Raw genomic sequence first — 22110 nt, 5'->3', positions numbered from 1 at the left:
AGGGCTGGCTTGTGTCTTCACTTGTGTAAAGCACACCAGGCACACTCAGGAAGAACCTGGAGTCTGAAAACTGCAAAATGTCGGAATGCAGCCATCCACATTTGCTACCTATAGTAAAACACACTGTTGACATTACATAAAGTTCACTGATAGTCACAACACAATTTTTATTTTAATTAGTTCCTGTGACTCTAAGTATGCGAGGATTAAAGGTAAATTTTGTGGAATGAGGGGAGCAAGACTTTTGGAAGAAAAGACAAGTGGAAAACATATCTGAAAAACCCTTTTTGGCAGATCTCAAGATCATGATTGAAAAGCCAGAATTTTTTTGACCTCTCTTTAAAGTGTACAGAATTAAAAACATTTACAATATTATTTTTAGAAACCAGGATCATTTGGAATGTACCTAGCAAGTTCATTCTCAGGAGACTTTTTCTTTAATTGAACAATTACATTACATCTGAACACCCCATCATTTATAAATATTTAGGGTTTCTTGAATGCATTTGGGTTTACCATTGTAAGAAAATGAAAATTTTTAAGTTAACTCTACACTTCTAATGGTATAATATTCACTGTTGACCTTTAATTTTTGATAAAGCCAGTGTGATAGAGGTTGATTTTTAAAAGATTCCAGATTTTATTTAAGATTTAAAAAACACGCATGACAAAATTTCTTTGGATAAATACACTTTCAAGAAATGGCATAAGTTGGCGAGATATTTAAAACTGGTTGAAATCGGACAGTGATGTGGGGAACAAGTCCCTCAATGCATTTTAAACAAAATCTCATGTAGCCCCTCAACTGTTCAAGTGGCAGACAAAATAAATTACCATAAATTATATGCCAAGGCAACTTAAAAACAAAACAGCTCTTTCCAGGAAGTGTGTAACACTGCTTCTGGCCTGCAGATCTGGGGTAGGCAACCATCAAATGTCCGGGTAGTTGCAGTAGTAGACCGCTGAGCTAGCGTCGGACACCACGGAGGAAATGGCTCCATGGCTGTCTGAGAGGTTCACACTGCAGTCATGTCCCTGGTAGGGAAGACCCATCTCAGGTTTATACACAAAGTGCAGATACTGTTCGAATTCTGTGCGGTCCACCTCCCCAAGCAGCTCAGTGGACTGGGTGGGTTCCGTGCCGTCCCTGCAGGGCAGAGCCTCGGGAGGGGGCGAAGGCTGCCCTGGGCCGTGCGCAGGGTGCTGCTGCGGCGGCGGTGGCGGCGGTGGCGGCGGCGGTGGCGGTTGTGGTGGCGCCTGCGGTTGAAGCGGCTGCTGGGGCTGCGCGTGGAAACCGCGCCCGGCGCTCGGCGGGGGTGAGCCCATCGCACCGTAGTACAGGTGCAAGGCGCTGGGGGGCGCCAGGATCCCCGACATCGAAGGACCCGAGGGATCCGGTCCCACTCGCATAGGGACAGCGGGAGGCTCTGTGGGCACCGTGTAGTCCGAGACCTGCGCGTAACTATAGGCGCCGGCGGCCGGGCAGTCCCCTGGCAGCGGGGCAGCAAAGAAGGCTGGGTCCTGCTCCACGCCATCCAGCGGGGATGTGTCCGGAGTGGGCAAAGTGTAGCCGTCGAGCCCGGGCGCGCCCAAGCCCTGGCAGTCGCGGTAGTGGGCGCCCATGTGCGGGGGCAGCAGCGGCGGACCGGCCGCGAAACCCGGCTCCGGGAAAGGCAGGCCCAGGCCATCCATGGCCACGCGACTGCCTTCCGGGCCCAGGGCGCCGGCCGGAGGCTCAGCGAGAGCGTGCAGGAAGCCTCCCTCAACCCGCTTCATGCGCTTCACCTGCTTGCGCCGCCGTGGCCGGTACTTATAGTTGGGGTGGTCCTGCATGTGCTGCACCCGCAGCCGCTCTGCCTCTTCCACGAAGGGCCGCTTCTCCGCCAACGTCAACGCTTTCCAGGACTTGCCTGCAAGGGAAGGCGGAGATGCCCTCAGCGGTAGCCAGCTGAGCCCCCGCGCCCAGGCCCCTCTGCCGTGCAACCTTCAGTGGAGCGAACCAGTCTTTACAGACCGCCTAAAAGAGGCTTTCTCCCTAGCCTATCTCCGGTTAATTCGGAAAAAAACAAAAACAAAAATCTGACAAAGTCTCCTACACTCAAAGGGGTAGGCACCCGGGGTGTCCAGATCGCCGCTACGAAGCGCTGAGAAACTCTTGGGCGCTAAAGACCAAAAAGCCAAGACGGCTTTCGCGAGAGAGGGGACTGGAGGAAGGGACCGAGCCTGACACTGGTTGTGTCAGGGGTGGGGGCAAGACTCAACAAAGAAAAAAGAGAGAAAAGAAAAGAAAAAGAAAAGGCACCCTCGGTCCCAAGGATGTGGCTCAGCCACACGCTGGAGTGCCCGTGGTGGCCTAGCTCCCCCAGTCGCACTCACCTAGCATCTTGCTTAGCTCTGCGTTGTGCAGGTCCGGGTTCTGCTGTGCCAGCCGCTTGCGCTCGTCTTTGGCCCATACCATGAAGGCGTTCATCGGCCGCCGGATGCGAGACTCAGCTTTGGCTCTGCCGGAGCTCCCGGCTGGCGCCCCGCTACTCGCCACAACCTCGCCTTTCACTTTTCCGTCCCCGAGGGGGCTCAGGGACTCGGCCCAGGGGCAGGGGCCCAACCCAGCCATCACCGCGGGCAGCGCGCTCCGGGGCTGGCTCTGGTCGTCACTGGCGTATCCCGCATCCGGGCTGCTCATGGCGCTCCAGACCGACCCCGCGCTCCGCTACCCGCCCCGGGACACGCTGCTTCCCCTGGACTCTGAAGCAGGGATGGGAAGCTAGCCTGGAGATGCCCAGACGGACGCTGTGTAAAGTTAGCTGGGGCGCAAACTTCCCGCTGCTTCTCCACCTAGTCCTAACGCACCCGCCGCCTGCACTAGAGATCTACTCAGTGACACTGCGGGTGTCCCCAGGCCGCTGGCCCTTTTCTTTATAGATGCGGCCAATGGCGCGGCGGGGGCGGGCCGGACCCTAGTCGCTAGGCCCCCGCCCAGCCGGTGGTCCGAGTCCCAAGTCTCAGTTCAACCCCACACCCGCCCGTTTCCCCTCCTCCCGCAGAGTCTAGGGCTACACCTGCCGGGGAGGGAAAACTGGCTGGAGCCGGGCTCTGGCGCCTAGTCCTCTCGACTTCGGCGAATAGGACTGCTGAAATACAGCTGCCTGGGGGTGCTCACTGTACCGGAATATTGAAGCACTGGTCCGAGGTAGTTCATATTAACACACTAGCTATCCATTCCATTATTTGAAAAGAAAAAACACGTATTTATTACAGGAGGTAATTACCTTCACATGGTTTTTCGGGGGGGGGGGGTGGGGGGCGTAATCCTGTTCTTCTCCCAAGAAGTCAACATGTTTATGTTATATCAAAAATGTCCAAGGTAGATTTTAATTTAAAAAACGAAGTTGAATATAAAATGTTACATCACTAATATTTCACCACTCAACGAATTAAAAGTTCAAGTCAACCCTTGAAAATTTCTGTGTGAAACAAAATATATATAACAAAAGCTGCTCTCGTGTGTTCAATAAAAGAGACAAAACCTGGTTTTATTTCTAAGGAGTAGCAAGAGGCTACTCTTTAGATCCCAAACGCCGCAAAAATAAAATATAATATAAAATGCAAAGACAGCAGCCCTGTGACGCTCCTTGGAGGAAAAAGGTCAGTCCATTTAAGCAGCAAAATCCGTAGGTTACCCTGACAAATGGTTACAGAGTTTCTATGTATTTCTTAAGATTGGAATGAAAGAAAAAAATCTTAGATTCATCTCAGACCTAAACCTACTTTTCTATGTCTTTCTAAACACATTTTCCCAGGAGCCAGCCATTCAGCACCCTCCAAACCTTAGCAAACTAATTCAGCCCCCAACTAGTCTTTCGAATGGCCAGCATTATAGCTTCCAGGTGGGGAAACTGAGTGTCCACGGGCCTGCTCCACAGGCAGGACCTTGATCACACCAGCCAGCCGGCAAACCAGGAGCACCAAAAGTACGCAAGCTCCGGCTTGCATTTGAATTTGTTTGCATATTTGTGTTGTTTTCTAAGAGAACTAACATAGCTATTTTGCATAATTTTGAAGGAGGAAAATCCGAGGGCTGGTGGGGGCATATAGCTCAGTTAGAATGCTCACCTACCAGGCAAGAAGAATCCAGCATAGAAGAAAGCCCATGTGATGGCTATTGCCTGTGATTCCATAATTCCAACACTTGAAAAAATGGAAGCAGAATAATAAGTTCAAGATCATCCTCAGCTACATGTGGAGTTAGAGGCTAGCCTGAGCTACATGCAACCGTGTCTTGAAAGGAAGGAAGGAAGGAAGAAAGAAAGAAAAAGAAAGACCAACACAGCGGTTTCCAAAACTGATTGTGCTTACTATGAAGAGCTGATTAAAAAGTATCAGTTGCTTCAGGGCCCGGGATGGCCCTGCATGTGCCTATGATGGATACCATGTTTAAGGCTTTCTTGTGCGTTATTTCAGAGACCAAGTCTGGCATACTGCAGGTTCCAAAAAGCAGAGAGCTTTTGCTAGCTTCTGGCCATCTGTTTCTGGAACTACTTTTTCTCCAAACAAACAAACACCTCATACAGAATCCAGCTTTTCCTTAATTTGCTTTGTTTGTAAAGCAGCAGTGAACCTCTGTCCTGTATACAGCTAGTAGTTGTATAGAAAGAACAGTGACACTGCAGTTAAAGTCCCCCGGTCTGTAAGGTTCATGGTGGTGGTGGTGGTGGTGGTGGGGTGTTAAATCTGCCTTAACAAATCAGAGGAAAAAAAAATTTTTTTAATTGGTGATTTGAAAGCAGTTGATCTCAAATTTAACTGGTGATGTGCTTTTCCTCAAAGCTTTATATTTTTCTTTAAAAAACACATTGCCTTAAAAGTAAGACAAAAAAATGTATTTCAAATGTTTAACTGAGCAAACCATAGGGGTAGATATAGCAATAATACAAGTTAAATCTCTAGCCAGTTGCTCTTTTTTTTTTAATCTCTTTTTTGTTGTTGTTGTTGTTGTTGCTGCTGCTGCTGCTGCTGTTTGTTTTGAGAAAGCATCTCCCTGCTTACCCCTCCTGCTTACCAGCAGCTCGGGAAAGTGCAGGCCCTCACCTCCATGGTGGACTCTTTCTTCTGCAGCTCATAAGAGACATCTTTTCAAAGATCCCAGGGCCGAATTTTCTCTCTGTGTGTGTGAAATCTTTTACAAACTAAGAGATTTGTTTGAAATGAAGCCTGAAAACAGTACCGGGTCCAGAGTGCATTTTCTGTATCTTCTCTGTCTTGACTGATTTCTCCGAAAGCAAAGAGACAACAGAAATATAATACAGGTGTAAGTCTAGAAAATGTATTTGCATCATTTTTACATGGGTTCCTCCTTCTGTTCTTGTTCGGTGAGGGGAACCTAGAACACCCAGAAAGTGTTGGGAAAGAAAGCCCATGGGTGCCCCGGCATTATTTGCACTCATCCTTGAAAATTAAATACTGATCTGTGTGAAAGGAAGCACAAACTACTAACACATTATGACTCTTCTGCTCCATTTCTTTAAAAAGCCTCCCTTGGAGTCACAAGGTAGTACTTTACTTAACAAATCTATCAGGAAATATGGCGCTTTCCCAAGACTAGTTCCCTTCCCGTCCTCTTACCTAGATCTAATGTCTGCTGACCATTCTTGACAGATACTTTGGGAGGAGTGTTGGGGGCAACCGCACCGCAGACCCGCCCCGGTGTGAGTGGACTATATTTCAGTTTCTTCACTAAATGGGTGTTGGAGCCCAGCTCACGACGTTATCAAAGCCAGCCACAAATGCCACATGTAAAGAAGCAAACATCCGGAGCGGCTTCCTGCAAGCCTTGCTTCCCTCAACACTAGAGATTTACTGGGGTGGGGGTGGGAATCAAGAGTAGGAGCCTGGCACGCCTGTCTGCCGCAGCCTGCAGCGGTGTCACACACGCACAGTGCAGGATTTCTGGGCGGCTGCTGAATTCGCCACATCCCCGAGCGACTTCTGAGGCCCGAAAAGGCTGGGCAAGGAAACGACTAAATGTAACAAGAAGCTGTGCCCGCGAATGCTAGGGCCTATAACAAGCGGGTTGGTGATCAACTGTGGCTCGGAATTTGAAGAGTCAAAGCCATGCTCTATCGCCAGCTCCTGAGTGAGCAAGTTTTTCTCGCAGGTTTTGTGGGGTTTGTGTTCGGATAGCCAGAGCCTGTTAAAGGGCACTCAAGTCTAATTGCGCAGGACCCGTGGGCGCCCAGGCAGTTCCGTGGCCCCTGGAGAGCAAGTTCAGGGGGAGGGAGAAAGGAGAGTGCGGGCCGTCATCCTGGGCAGAGCCCGCGGCGGCCTCTAAGATAAAGAGACTATAGCACGGCTGGACGACGTAAAAACCGTACCTCAGAGGCTGCCTCTGGAAGCCTCTGGAAAGAGAAAAGTGACAAGGCACGTAGCTTCCGAGCTCCGGGGCTCTGCACCTCTCAGGTAGGGCCACGCACGGCGACATCGCCGATTGGCACTTCTCACCCGGGTACCAAACGAGTGCCCTCTCTTTTCCCTTGTATACATTTCGCGTCCCTCTCGTAATCCCTTTGACCCGGGTCGTTCCCCAGTGGGTCCGGGATGGAGATCGAAATTTGCTAGCAGTGGACAAGAGAGGAGATAAAAGAGTGGCAGGAGCGATAGCTGTCACCCGCCGCTAATGGTGGCCCTGGACATCCAGGACAGACGTTGCAGTCTTGGCTTCACCCGCCTCTCCAGTGGTAGCTAAGAAAGTGTGGCCCCCAGGATTAGCTTTGGAGACTCAGTACCCACAAAGATGGGGGCGCGCATCCTAAGTGGGCAGGGTCTCATGTAATCCTCTGTCTGAATCCTCCTCTACTTTGTGGCTCCTCTCTGGCTGTCCCCCAAGCCCCACCCTAGCAGCTGGCGACTCCAAGACCACGTCCTCCTTCCCGCTTGGCCCCGGCTGAGTTTTTAGCGGGGCGAAGCAGGAAATGCGCTGTTCCCGCTTCTCTTCCTAGCCCAGAAGCTGGTCGGAAAGCTTTCTTAGAACCCACACTCCCCACTGTGAGCCCCAGATAAAGTATGGACTACTTCTCTTTATTGCCCGGTCTCTGGATCCCCGAGGTTCTCTTGGGAAGGGTGGTCTGAGATCCAGGATTAAAGAAAGCCTTATTCGCATTTCGTGGGGGGGGGGGTCTTCTTTGAACTTAAAGGCAATTCAAATGTGGCTTGGCTTTTTATAAAGGTGGGGGCTGCTGCAGCCTGTTACCTTTGCTGCCATCCACACCCTAGAGGAGGCCAGGGCTTCCTAGGAGAACTTGCACTCTCATCCAAAGGAGAGCACCGAGGGCAGGGCATGCTTCCCAGCAATGTCCAGTGTTTTGTTATTAGTCTTTACCGCTGACTTATTAAGATCCAGCTGCCCGGCCTCAGTCTACGCTCCTGTAAGAATCTGTTCCTGGTGTGTGAAATTGATGCTGACCACAGCGAGTCAAGCACACTGAGTTGTGTGTTGTGTTGTGTTGTTTTCGTATTAAGAGGCAATAGGTGCATTTCTACTCTGAAAACTCTGCTTCCAAGGTCCCCTAGGAGGACTGACTGAATGGTGCCAGATGGTTCCTTAGGGCAAGGTATGCATTCTGTGATCATGCACACGATCAAAGTTAAATAGGTTGTAGGGCCTGCCACTCCTGACAGCACTCATAACCTCCTGTATGCACCTGGCTCCCAAGCAGATCAGATTTTTGAATCTGAACTTAATTTAGCTTCCGAAGCTTAAAAGCAGGCAAGGGAGCGTTAGGAAGCCTTCCTGGGTTTCAGCGGCTGGTCACCTGAATGCTCTTCTTCATCCATCTGTTGGACTTGCCAACAACTTTCCTTTCTTTGGTTTATTCATAACAATGCAGGGCCTTCCCTATTGTCTCCATCTTTCCATCCTGGGTCACACAACTCACTCACTAGTAGTTGTGGATAATGGAAAGAGTGTCCAGTTCAGTCCTAGCGTCATCTTCTTTCTGAGTAAAGCATTGGGAACCGGCTCCACAGACCTTAGAGGCTCAACTAGTCACAGAGCTTCTGGAGAATAGCATTCCTTCCACTTCTCTTTCAATAATTCAATCCGGAACTGAAATCACACAGCACAGGGCATTTAAATCCTGAGGCTATTCTTAATGCTCTCAGTGCAGAAACCCAGGCTGACGATACACATTGATGATGTGACCTGTAACCATGATACAGAAGGAAACAAACGTCTATCTTAGTTTCTTCATAAACACAGTATTGTTTATAAAGCAGTTTTCTTTGATCATCTGACCCTCACAGCTGCCCCGGAGGTTAGCAAAGCAGCTACCCCTTAGTCCCCTTTTGCTTAGGAGACTGAGGTAGAAAGAGAACCAGTGTGACTATGGTCACATAACAAGCATTCATGAACAATCCAATTTTTCTAGTTGAAAACAGTAACAGGTCTTATTTTGAATTTATTTCTAGGCATGTTTACAAATAATGAGGACCAATTGGAATTTACAAGGACTAGATTAAGAAAGAAGTTGGTAGTGATGGATTAAGGAATGATGGAAAAGAATTCAGTGTTCTTATTAACTGCGTCATGGTAATTATTTTTAATCAGAAATACCAACAATGCAGAAAGAAAGCATCATTTAGAATACCTAGGTTTTTACCCAGTGGTGATGGTGGTGGTGGTGGTGGTGCACCCATTTAATCCCAGCACTCTGAAGGCAGAGGCAGGCAGATCTCTATGAGTTCAAAGCTAGCCTGGTCTATAGAGGAAGTTCCAGGATTGAAAAAGAAAATTAAAATATCTAGGTTTTAGAAAAGACAGTCTAGCGCCAGGTGTGGTGACACACACCTTTAATCACTGTGAGTTCAAGGCCAGCCTGGTCTACAAAGTGAGTACAGGACAGCCAAGGCTACACAGGGAAACCCTGTCTCCAAAAACAAAAACAAATGAACAAACAAACAAACAAAGACAGTCTAACTCTTACATGACATCTCATTTATTTTTTGACATCTTTTCATAGGGACAAATTCTAATTCAACTGAGTTAGAAGAAAAGAGTTCAAAGCTGGAGCTAACATGCAAATATAAGGAAACTGACACTTTATCACTGTGTGCCATGTCTTCTCGAGCTGTAAAGGACTTAGTGAACATTGATGAACTGTTATGATCTCACCCATCACCTACTTACATCAGCGGTGACTTCAAAACACATTATCAAGCGGGTGTTAAAAACATAGAACCACAGCAATTAGCGAACGCTCTAATGTGGCAACTGGTAAATTCTCCGCACTCTAGTTGTTCCTAAGGAAAGAAAATTTTCATTTACCTTCTTGTAAAACAGAAAGTTAAAAGACAAAGCAACTTAATGATTTACTTGATGTTTCCAATCATCCCGAGACAAGACCATTCACTTAATCACAATTATCCAGTCCCTGTTAAAGATACATCATGACTCGCTTGTTAGTGGGCACAAACTCCGGGGAGGGATGAGCTGTTTACAACTGAATTCTACTTAAGTAACACACAAGTTGTATATCTTTGGAATGTTATGGAATCTCTTTAAAATCCATCTGTAAACTGAAGCACAATGATAATAGCAGTAACTTCTGAGATCTTTATAAAGATGAGAGAAGCTCATTGTTCATAGAGGGCTTAAAACAGGGCCAGGCGCATAGTAAGTACTTAAATCAGTGAAAATGTGTGCCTAGGGGAATAGAAGCTGCCACTGTGTAGGGGTGAATGAAAGGAGCAGTTGAACAAGTCGACGTCATAGCACGCTCACATCTCTAGTAGAAATATCTGCTAGCACCAGCTCTTGCCAGCATTTATTCCAAAGTTTTCAGGGAGGAGTCTGCAAACTATTGTGTGTTTTCTGGTTATGTTTGAACACAAACTTTTTTTTTACTCTGGTGGTAAGAATAAAAATTGGGAGAAGTCATACTAACCTTCTAAAGCCCTAAGCCTAGGAGCTGAAGAAATGGCTCAGTGGTTAAGAGCACTGGTGCTTTTCCAGGTGATCAAGTTCTATCCCCAGCACCCACATAGCAGCTCATACTCATCTGTAACTCCTGTTCCTGGGACTCAGCTACCCTCTTCCAACCTCTGAGGACACTAGGTGCACACAAGGGGTACATACATACATGCAGGCAAAATACCCATATACATAAAACAAATATCTCTATTAAAGAATAAATAAATAGAATCCTAAGCCACACAAAGGAAAATACACAGAGTCATAAAACATTTGTCATTCCATTAAAAAAACAAAACAAAACAAAACTGAAACACAAAGAGACACCTTGCAAGGAAGGCAGCCCTTGCCTGAGCCTAGTGTGGGGCTAAATCCTTTTCCTGGAGCTTTAAAGGCACAGTTTAATTTTGGTGACAATGCCTGGCACACAGACACAGACAGCCATTCTCATCAAAGGATGAACATCCACAACTGCACAAATCCTCCAGGCCAGCCCAGGCCTTTCTGTGCTGTAGAGGAAAAAGAATTCCAGATTCTAGCTTGGTTGTTCAATAACTTGATACCAACAGAGCTAGTAAGCCACTCAAATTGTCTTGTATTCAATTGTCTTTAAAAAAAAAAAGTTGGAAGCATTTCTAGGAAAAAAGAAAGAAGCAGACTATGCTGAAATGAAGTAGAGGCCAAATGATTATAATAGGATGTTGTTTTGTCCATAGAGTAAAAGAGGTTTTTTTTTTAATGTTTTAATTTATTTGTGTAAGAGAAGGTCTCATCTTTGATCCAAGGGAAATAGACTCTGTTTGACAGAGCTGGGACTAAATGGGCATACTTGAGTTCATTGTCATCTGACAGATGACTCCAGGGGTTAACTAAGACTTAGATTGTAGAAACAGAATTAACAACTCTTTCTTTTTGACATTTCTCCCCACATCACTTCATGTTTCCCTTAAAGCTGCACTGGCATTTATAGGATACTAACTCTGAGAAAGATTGCATACCTCATATCCTGCCCTCATGTTCTCCTAGAGAGAATTTTAAGGCACAGTAATCCTCCCATAGACAGAGGGGAGGGCATCCTATTGAGACTCTAGATGAGAGAAGCATGGGAGAATAGAAAAGTAGAAGGATCCAGAGGGTCCTAGAAACCTACAAGTAGAACATTATGATAGGCAGATTTGGGCCCAGGGGTTCCACTCAAACTAAGGCACCAGCCAAGGACAATACAGGCGGTAAACTTTAAACCCCTACCCAGATCTAGCCAATGGTCAGAACATTCTCCACAGTTGAGTGGAGAGTGGGGTATGACTTGCACACAAACTCTGGTGCCTCATATTTGACCATTTTCCCTGGAGGGGGAGACCTGGTGGCACTCAGAGGAAAGATAGCAGGATACCAAGAAGAGACTTGATACCCTATGAGCATATACAGGGGGAGGTAATCCCCCTCAGTCATAGGGAAGGGGAATAAGAGGAAAATGGGAGGGAGGGAAGAATGGGAGGATACAAGGGATGGCATAACCATTGAGATGTAACAAGAATAAATTAATAAAAAATTTAAAAAAAGAAATCCTCCCATATTTGAAAGTGATTCTAACTAATACATCTGTGTAAGTACAAGCTATTATCCTAAAACAGTTTATTTGGAAATACTTTTAAGCATGCAAAACAATTACAAAATAGATGAACACATTGCAGTTTCCTCACAGAGAACCTCCTGACTGTTGACATTTTCTTGTTTAACCCATCTCTCCTTAGGTAAATAAACAAAAGATCCCTACATTGGTTCTTTCTTGTTTTTTTCTTTCTAAATATATAAAAATGCATAAAAACAATATACTAATAGTAGTTAGTATGCAAAACCTATATGTCCTGTCATATAAGACATTAACATAAAACTATAGATTATAGGTGCTAATATGGGTATACAAGTAACATTCTGTATGTCAAACTGTTTGTATATATGACATCAGTCTTCTAAGACATTAATCTGTAGCAGGATGTTTCATCCTTGCTGTACATTTCCAGTGTGGCTTCCCCTAACGTTAGTGTGCAGCCATGTAAGCAATCACAAAGTGAGCATCGTTACTACCTATCTTAGTTTGCTTTCTATTGCTATGATAAACACCATGACCCAAAGCAACTTGGGAAGAAAAGGGTTTGTTTCAGCTTATCACTCTCATGTCATAATCCATCACTGTGAGAAATCAGGACAGGAACTCAAACAGGAACCAGGAACGTGGAGGAAGGAACTGAAGCAGAGACCATGGATAAACGCTGTTTACTGGCTTGTGCCTCGTTGAGTTTGCTTTCTTATATAACGCAAGAGCACCTGTCCAGGATGTACCACCCATGGTGATCTAGGACCTCCCACATCAAGCATCAATCAAGAAATGCCATATAGCCTTTACTTACAGGCAATCTTATGGAAGCATTTTCTCACGTGAGGTTTCCCCAGATCTTGTTGACAAAAAACAAAAACAGAAAACCTGTGTAGGACACTGCCTTATGTCACTGTCACCTAAGTCTCATATCTGGTGTATTTTGAAAACTGCTCTAGTATTGTCATTTTCCTGGGTCTAAATTATGAAATTGTACAGACTATTTTGCTGTCAGGTCTCATCATCTTTTTCTGAGTCTCTTTTAGCTTTCAGAGTCTTTCCTTGCAAGGACGTTCACAGCTTAGTCAGGCTGATGTTGGCCTGTGCATTATTTGCAGGAAACTTTTGGGGGATGGTGTGCACTCCTGTGTGGGTGTGAAAGGCACTGGTGATGTTCAGTCACCTGTCCACATCAGTGTGTTCAGTATCTCTACTTTGACGTCATCATTTCCCCTTTAATATTTGGGATTTTTTCCCCCAAAGGAGAAACTGCCTTATCAGACTTCTACTCAGGGCCGGACCTGTACTTGACAAATGACAAGGAAAAGATTCTCTTCTTGTTATCCCTTGTATATTCATGCATTCCTTATTTTTATTTGTGTGTGTGTGTGTGTGTGTGTGTGTGTGTGTGTGTGTGTGTGTGTGTTATTGGTATAGGCATCGATTCACAGGTTCTGTATTGGACAGTTTGTTGTCCTTAATTGATATCAGATGAGGTTTCCTACTGTTTCAGATTTGACCTTGAAGCCACCCTTTGAGCTTTTCTCTTTATCTTTCCATTCCTAGTCACTTCTGCCCATTTTCATACATCTGGCATAATCAGACATTCAAGATTCATCCTGTACTTTCCTTGCCTTGGCCCTGTCTGCAGGGAGTCAGGAGCATCTGTTTCTGAAAAAAAGAATGGAAGGCCTGGGCTCTGCTGGACCCTGAGGCATCACTACTTCTAGGCATATTGAGCAGCCAGGGACCACGTCAGTCCCTTAATCACACCTTCCTTTTGTGTGGTTTCAGTTGGCAAGGGTCACAGATTAGAAATTTTAGATGGAAAACTCTAAAAATGAACAATTCAAAGTTTTAAATAAATTATTGTAGTATATTGCTATAATTATTAACCTTTTACCACGTGTCTTAATTTATAAATAGAACTACCGTTGAAATGTATGTATAGGATGAACAGTAATATAGAGGGCGGTATTATGCTTGCCTTCAGGTGTCTTCTGGGGGGACCATAAGGCATAGGCCCCACGAATGAGGGATTTCGTATATGTAAGCCCATGGCCACAAGATATGTAACTATTCCTACACATGTGCACATATATGCCTTGAGTTGACAATACATCCAACTCCAATCCCATCCTAAGGTTCTTTCTAATACTGACTTTCAGTGTTATATAGTAGTTTATAGTAGTTTTCTCAGTTAATTCAAGGTGTATGTGCAGGAATGTAGAAGCCATTTCCCACGGGAAACCGAGAACTATCCCATACCCCTGCATGCCTGTGTGCCTTCTCGCTGTAATCATGCCCCAGCCACAGCATCTTCCCAATCTGTCCTCTGTTTTCTTTGCTTCCAGGTGTGCCAGCAATTCTGGGTGTCCCTTCTCCAGCACCTCCCTTCCTCCATGCCCCAAAGAAAGAAAAGCAAAGAGCTGGGGTCCCTGAGGGGACTCAGCAGGTTAGGGCACTTCTCACTAAGCCTGGCAACCACAGGGTCAGAAGAGAACAGCAACTCCTGTATTCAGTCCTCTTACCTTCACAAGCACACGTGCGTGCGTGCGTCTCACACACCAAGTAAACAAATGCTTAAGAAGAAGGAAGCAGAGCTGCTGATTTAAATTTCCATTTGGTTTTGCTTTGCTTTTGAGCTGCCTCCCTGCTCTGCCCAGGCCTGAATCTGTCAGTCCTCTTGCCTTATCTCGTAGGTTCTGAGACTGTACACACATTTCTCTAGGCCCAGTTTTCACATTAACATTTTTTTTTTCAATTCAGCTAATCAATGTGGCCATAAAGAAAAAAATTTTTTTCTTACTCAGTCTCTTTTCCTGCTCGCAAATTCTTTTGGAAAACAGTTAAAAACTAAATCATAAAGCATCATTTCTGTTTGGCTTAAACAGGATCCCTCGGAGTTTTGAAATTACAGCACTGTACCATGAAAAAAACAAAAATAAGATTTTTGGAATTGCAATCATGGATTATGCAAGACTAGAAATTTGCTTGATCGCATGGACTTTCCCTACTCAAAACCGTCAAAGCTCAATGTAGATCACTTGTCTAGGATAGGCAAGGTCCTGGGTTCCATCCCCAGCACCACAGAAAATTAATAAATAAAGTAAATATTTTTTATTTTTTAACGAACAAAACAAAACCACAAGAAGAAAGAAGAACACTCAGTAAGATTTTCAGAATTATTTATAGACATCTTTGAAGAGCTATCTCACAGACTATGGTCACCATTCTGTTCTGCCCTACTCCCATCACTCTCAATGACCTTACACAAAGAAAATAATGTGTAACAAGTCGAATTTCCTGACTTGTCTCAAGGTAGGGACTGGCCCATCTAATTTATACTGCTTTTTATGCATGATTAAGTTCCCATGAGTCACGGCCACCTTCCACAGGACAAAGTTCGTCGGGGAGACATGAAACCAAGACCAACCCCCATTTCTCCGAAACATACTTGACCACCTCTAAAATCTGCATCCAACCATGAGCTGCTGTCCCTGAAAAAAGCTCAGAGCCCAAAACAGTCAGGTCCAGTTAGGTCACATGACTAGATTCATCAGACAGGAAGGAACCCAGCCCACCAAGGGTGATGCCATCCCCAGGCTGGTCCTGGGTTTTACAAGAAAGCAGACTGAGCAAGCAATGAGTCGTCTTGTAAGCATCGCCACTCCATGGCTTCTGCATCAGCTCCTGCCTCCAGGTCCCTGCCCTGTGTGAAGTTTCTGCCCTCGCTGCTTTTGATGCTAAGCTGCTATATGTAACTGTGAGAGAAGCAGACCCTTTCCTCCTCCAATGGCTTTGGTCATGATGCTTCATCACAGCAACAGTAACCCAAACTAAGAGAGGCACTTACCCCAGGTATTCCCTTTGAGCAAGTCTCTCCCTTTCCTGATGCACAAGAGGCCCAGGCAAGCCTACACAATAGCTGTTGGTAAAATGTCCCAGAGCAGAAGGGGCAACCTCTGCTAAAGCAAGGGCTCCAAGCATGAAGGAGTTGACAGATAGCAGTCAAATGTGCATGTAGCAACTGGTGTGGCCTCAGTAGGATTTAGCTAGACTTGCAAAGTGCATCTTTCATGACTACTCAGTTATAAATTTCCAGCAGTCAGTAACTTACAGGGTCTCTATGATCTGCTTTTGCCAGGGCTTATTCTGGTTAGCAAACAAATTATAATACCTTATTTATAAAGATGATCAATAAGATACATTGACTACTTTCCTACAGGATTTGAGTTGGTTTTGGTTTTGGTTGTTTTTCAGTGCTGAAAACTGAACCTAGGCTTTTCCTCCTACCATCACACCAGGCTACATCCTCAGCCTGACTTGAGCATTTCTTAAGTAGCAAGAGGACAGTCGGTGCACATTTGCAGCATCATAGTCTCTAGTTCCAGCTCAATCCTATTGCAAATGACATAGCCACAGTGGTAGCCTCATGGTCCTCCAGGAATGTGTATGCTCTTTCTAGCTTTCTACCCTCATCTCCTACTACAAAGCTCCAGCCAGCTAGGCTCTCGCTGCTCTAGAACATGGCAAGATCGTTCTCCCTCAGGGCGTCTGTCCTCTTCCCTGTGTAGGTTACTAAGGACACAGATAATTTTCTGGGGCTAACTCTGATTACACATTCTGAGACGACCCCGCCTATGATAATCAGGCTCCCCTCTTCTTCCTCAACTTGGTGCCACTGTTCTCCTGTCTGCTCCATTATTTCTTTACTTATTACATTCAGTCGTTACATTTATTTGCTTGTCATCTAACCTTAGCCCGTTAGCGCCAGCTCCCTGTGAAGTCGCCTGCGCTGTGCATGGCTTTGGCATGCCTTGTGCTCAGTGCTGTAGTGTGCAGTAGAGAATGCAACCGAATTAGTTGAGGGAATAAAGGATTGCCAACGCTTTCTTCTATGACCAGCGGTTGGACTGAAGCTGGCAAAGACTTGATTACACTTTCTCGTATCTCCTCTTTTGCTTGAAAATACTCTTTACTCTTACAGCTTTTTATCTCTCTTACTGAAGCCTCATTATGTCACTGTAAGGGAAGGAATGCCTCTAAAAGGGGCACCCCTGTGAACGTGTATTTTCATTAACACAGTATTATCTCAAAGGGGAACTAGGGAACTCTCCAAAAAAGGGTGCTGCTCGTAAGAGCCTCTAAATAATTTTCCCTGATTAGGTATCTTAATCTAGTTGCCAGCTAATTGTGTTTGTTTGTGATTAAGAATATGATTTTCACCTGCTCCCGGAGCACAGTCTCCCTGTATTTGGAGAAAGCCAGTCTCCCGCCCTTCATATCTGCAGTGTACTCTTTGAAGGTGTTTGCAGAGGGGCTGAGAGACCAGTTATCACCTGGAGCCAGAAGCTGGGAAGAAGGAATCTCTGTCAAGCCACCTGCAGATGCACTAAAGAAAGATTCCTACACCCATGGCAAACAAAGAGATCTGAGAACCAGCCTCCTGCCCCACCCCTTGCTCTGTGCCTGGATTACTATTCCTAGGGAGAAAAGGACTCAGTCTTTTGTAGCACAGAGTCACAATTTGGTATTAAAAGTTCATTAAAGTAGGGTTTCTTACAGCATATCTGCTCACAGATACCAGATCGGCCCTTTCCTTTCAACTTGATGCACATGATACCTCTAAACAAACAATGAGAAGAAACCACTAGACAAATGAAAGTGCGCAAAATACAAGGGCGTGTTGTGCACTACGAGTGGCTGAACTCAAATCCTGGTTTCTATGCTGCCCTTACTGGTCTGGTGTATACAAAGGTCTTATCAACAGACCAGGGGGGCTCAAGGGAGCAGTCTCCTGTTTTTTACATCTTGCAATGTTGTCACTAGTCCTAAGTTCAAAAAATAAGATCCTCAACTAAAATTGTAAGGGGAAAACTTGTGTGGACCGTGTTCCATTTATTGCCGATACTGACGTCACCTTGGAAAAACTGGGATCATCACCCCCAGGAGTGCAAACATGGATCTTGTGGCATCTCTGCTGGGATGGAGTGTAGGTGTGTCTAGGGTAAAAAGGCTGGAGGAAATGGGGAATGGGAGCTTTCGGGTTAACATAACCTTCCAGTGACCCGCTTCTCAACCACACGGCTGAATTCTTTCTTCAGCTGCCAAATATTTAAGCCCATTTGATTAGCCATAGCTACTCCTTCATACCAAATATTTCTCTCTGTGTTCTCCTGATGGAAGACTGACTGGGGGTCTGAATCGAGGGCACTTGAGGGCACTGGCAGCAGAAGGCACAGCTACATCACATCTGTGGCCCTGGCAGTTTCCATGGCTGTTTGTCCTTCTTGTGGAATCAGGCTAGGTGGCCAGCCTCTGATCCCAGAACTTTAAAGACATGCTTTCTTTCTACCATATCTACATAAACATTCAGTGTCCTTCTCAGCGACCTTAAAATCTTAGCAACCAAACAGTCTTTGTGGCAAATTTCCATACGTGGGAAATTATACAAACATCAGTGCTCTGCACCAAATATTACCATTCTAAGTCTGACAAAGCTATCAGAAACGTCAGAGTTTGTAATCATCATCCACTATGAGATTTGGTACACAGAGAGATGCTTGGAAGATCTGTCTGCACTCGTTTCACTTTAAATTCAGCTGTGTTCTCAAAGGTTCTTCAATAATACAACTATAGTCATTCAGAATTTCTCCCTAAGTAGCAGAAAGGGTCTGTGAATTTTATTACCTACTTTACATTTCTATACATTTTCTCAAACTGAACGTCCACCCTCAGTTGTCTTCCCATATTTCTGAGAGGGCATTTTCAATAACATAGGATATAAAACTGTAATGCTATCAGAATTGATACAGTTTTTAGAGGACTGCACAGAGGAGGAAAGTAAATTCTCTCACAGACTCATTCTTTTTTTATAATTGGACTTACAAAATATACCTAAAATAGTATATTGCTTTGTGAAAAGTTGTTATAATACTATAGCTTTTTAAAATACATGGATTTGAGAATTTATTATTATTACATTTTGAAAAATATCACATTATATAATACCTTGCTGAGTATTTTTGTATATGTGCTCTGCTTTACTTTAGAAATCACCTTGCCAGTAGGTGTTCAGCTGCCTCCATTTTTTCCCAAAGGGAAATGGAGTTAGAGTGAGCAGTGACTCACAGAGAGTCCCAAACCAAGGATTTGGGTTTCATTTGATAGCTTGTGCTCTTTCTGTACTCCAAACCACCAGTTTGGCTTTGTATAACCAAAGGAATAGCTCCACCACCTTCCAGTGAGCCAGTGTCTTTCTCTCCATTGCTGGAAGAACTTCTGTTCACTAACAACACTCCAGTGGTGGTTCAAGATGTGATGTGACATGTGTCTTACATGTGTACATAAATGTGAGTCTGTGAGCATGTGTTTATGAAAACATGTGTATACATGTGTGAGTATGCATGAGTGTGGCAAGGGTGTAAGCATGTGTGAGTGTGTGTGCATGAGTGTGAGCATGTGGTCTTGTATGTGTGTGTGTGTGTGTGTGTGTGTGTGTGTGTGTGTGTGTGTGTGTGTGTGTGCTGTAGACTGATCCCTATAGTTAGGCAAACATTTGACTACTGAGTTATATTTTACCTTTTACAATATACTTCGAATGAAATATCTTTGCAATAGTGCTCTATATGACTAAATGCGAATAACAAATATAAGACCATAGAGTGTACTATATTTATCCTATAAATTCTGATGGTAGCACATGCTTCCAGTTGGTTTCCAGATTCCTTCCACAGGAGATTTTTCTTAGTGGATCTGCAGAGGGCCTTGGGAGTCTGTACCGCCAAGCACCCTGGAGTTCCCCTCCTTAGCCAAAGGATGTGTTATTTTATCATAATATAAGGAGAATTTGTGTATTTGTTGTGAGGTAAAGGTTAGGAGGGCTGCATGTGTGTGTGGATGCCTGGTCACTTAAGGAGGCTGGAATTTTGGCAGTGATATGTCTTTTTGAGTTGCTTCTTCACCCTGTCTTTTTGAGGCAGGGTCTCTCACTGAACCTGGAGCTCATTCATTGGCTAAACTAGCTGATCCATGAGCCACTGGAATCCTTCTGTTTCTTCCTCTGTTTTTTTTTTTTGGGGGGGGGTGCATGTAATCAGACTTGGGTTCCTGTGCTGGTTTAGCAGGTGTTCTGCCCACTGAGTAAGCGCCCTGTCCCATGTTGAAAGTTTTAAAAGAGGGACTGGAGGCAGAACTTGGTAGATAGAGTTGTCCAAGCATCCCAAGACCCTGGATTCAGTCACCAGCACTGCTGGGAGGAGGGGCGCTAGTTTTGGTTCTTAATCCCCGATTGCTTGCAAAATGATAAACGAGAAAAAGAATCTCGTTAACTTCGTCTATCACGTTTTCTATAAAATGGGTGTCGCCTGGGTGACGTTTCTGATGAGTGTAGATAGCTGATACCCAGAAGAGGTGGGCAATTCTCTGTAAGTTTAAAAGTGTTCCCAAATTAATTTAAAATTAATTGAGACGCTGAATCTTGAAAACATTAGGAATGTTTAAAGAGACCTGTCATAGAGAATCACACATTTCTTAAAACTGTTGGTAAGTAATGTCCTCAGTAGACACTGTATGGAGGAGCGGGGCTACAGGCTGCTCCTGAGGGACAAGAGCTGAGGTTATTTGATGAAAATGCTATAACTTGACAGTAGTGATTACTGCACATCAGAATATACTAAAGCCCACTGAACTGTATTCTCGAAGCAAGTGAACTTTATTGTATATGAATTTTACCTTAATAATGCAGTTATGTTAAAACATAGAAACCAGAGCCAATCCAGGCGGGGTAGTGGGCGTGGGACAGAAATATTGAAGATCTGGTTTGGGGCTGAAAACCAGCTTGGCCGTAGTGGCACAGTCGGGATTTCTCTCCAGCATGGTCTGCCCTAGCAGTAAACCGATCATCTGCCCACCCCCAAAGCATTTCATAGAAAAACATTCTATCCATAAGCTTTTAGACCAACAGATAAAAATGCAAACACCAGGGCTTACTGGAAACGAATTCACGGACACTTCTAAAAGAGGTTTTTTATTTGTTTTCAGTTTGCCTAAAGCATTGTGCAAATTTATTTTAGCGTCTTAAATGAGATTTCTCCTCTCTTCCTGCAGTGAGGAAGCGCCTTGTCTGCGGCGGCGGCTCTCGCTCATTTTTTTTTTCTTTCAGTTTTATTAACAACAAGTGGCAACTAGGCTTGAGGAATTCCAAGGAACTGAAACAATGGAGAAGCTTACCTTCGGTCCATCAAGTTCAACATGGTGTGGGAAGGGAAGAAAGGGATGAGAAAAAAACCGACCTAGCATGCTCCCTCTGTCCTGATATACGAATGGGCTGGCCAGTGTGGCCAGTGTGGCCAGTGTGTTTTTATCAAACATTCCTTCCCTTCTTTACCCTGAGACTTGAGACATTTTAGAAGACCTTAGACCAGCGTGTGGTGATTTTATGTAAGAACTGAGGCTGAGGCAGCCTAAAAAAAAAAAAAAAAAAAAAAAAAAAAAAAAAATATATATATATATATATATATATATATATATATATATATATATTTCTGTAGGAGAAAATTTTCATTAGTAGTGGCTATTTTGTTTTCTCTGCACGTGACCTAAAACAACCTTACTAGTAGGCTGAAGGGCATGTGACCCCTGTGTTTAATGAGAAACGCTTGCTTTTTGCCAGAGCCTGGGGAGTAAAAGGCTTTCCATGTCTGGCGCTATGGTGGCCAGATTGGTTTTGTTTAAGAGTGTACGTAAAATGTGGAAATCAGGTCTGAGGATGGTAGGGCGACTACCTCACATGCTGGTGGCTCTGAGTTGAGTTCTCAGTACTACAGAAATCAAAGAAAGCAGAAAAAGGAGAAATTGCTGAAGTTCTCGTTGTAAACTGAGGCATCACAGGTACAGGGCAGGAGACATTCTACTGTAATGAGGTGTAGTGAATGTTTGACAGCTGCCTGTAAACACCTAACTTGTCCCTCCTGTCTACAAAGGGAAGGTCTTCCTAAAGCTGGCAGTGCTAAATGTTCTGTTGGAAACATTTGGTAGAAAAAAAAATATGAGGGGCTGGAGAGATGGCTCAGCCGTTAAAGGCTAGGCTCACAACCATAAATATGAGACTCTCTGTAGCATTAAGTGATAAGCCTTACCATGCATTTTAAAATCAAGAAGTTTTTATCCCTCTCCTCCTCCTCTGTATCCAAATAAGTAGTCATGACAGAATCAGAATGAAGAATTTCACTCATTTTGGTTCTTTTATGGAAGTCCAATTTGAAAATTTTGGACATTTTTATTTTGTCCAAGGGCGAAAAATTTAGCTATCTGAAAGAATCTCTCTCTCTCTCTCTCTCTCTCTCTCTCTCTCTCTCTCTCTCTCTCTCTCCCTCCCTCCCTCCCTCCCTCTTTCTCTGTCTGTCTTTCTCTGTGTAGCCCTGGCTGTCCTGGAATTTGCTCTGTGTATCAGACTGCCCTCAAACTCAAAGATGCATCTGCCTCAGCCTCCTGAGCCCTGGGACTAAAGGCATGCACCACCAGATTTCTTGTCAGCCAACGGGAT

General features: G+C 44.7%; 1 protein-coding gene and 1 long non-coding RNA gene across 2 annotated transcripts in view; one reads left to right on the top strand and one right to left on the bottom strand.

The window, feature by feature from the left end:
- Positions 1–620: 620 nt before the first annotated feature.
- Positions 621–2958, bottom strand: SOX17 (SRY-box transcription factor 17). The gene is made up of 2 exons (XM_084786609.1): positions 2377–2958; positions 621–1910 (listed from the first exon to the last, which is right to left on the bottom strand). The coding sequence occupies exons 1-2, from the start codon at positions 2681–2683 to the stop codon at positions 931–933; spliced, it is 1287 nt and encodes a 428-aa protein (XP_084642735.1). The 5' UTR covers positions 2684–2958; the 3' UTR covers positions 621–930.
- A 7-nt stretch (positions 2959–2965) lies between these two features.
- LOC311600708 overlaps positions 2966–22110 on the top strand; it is a 28901-nt gene continuing 9756 nt past the window's right edge. The window contains exon 1 of the long non-coding RNA XR_014780323.1: positions 2966–6456. This is a non-coding gene — a long non-coding RNA (uncharacterized lncRNA). The remainder of the gene's footprint in view (positions 6457–22110) is intronic.

This window comes from Acomys minous (assembly GCF_964271855.1).
Source record: "Acomys minous genome assembly, chromosome: 1".
NCBI lineage: Eukaryota > Metazoa > Chordata > Mammalia > Rodentia > Muridae > Acomys > Acomys minous.
Note: the sequence above shows the minus strand (reverse complement) of the source record. Positions and strands in the feature narration are given on the sequence as shown.

Bases quoted from the DNA above. Each gene is read 5' to 3' on its own strand.
- SOX17 (XM_084786609.1), bottom strand. From the start codon at position 2,683: ATGAGCAGCCCGGATGCGGGATACGCCAGTGACGACCAGAGCCAGCCC. The intron at 1,911-2,376 runs GTGAGTGCGACT...CTTCCCTTGCAG, and splicing joins AGAGCTAAGCAAGATGCTAG to GCAAGTCCTGGAAAGCGTTG.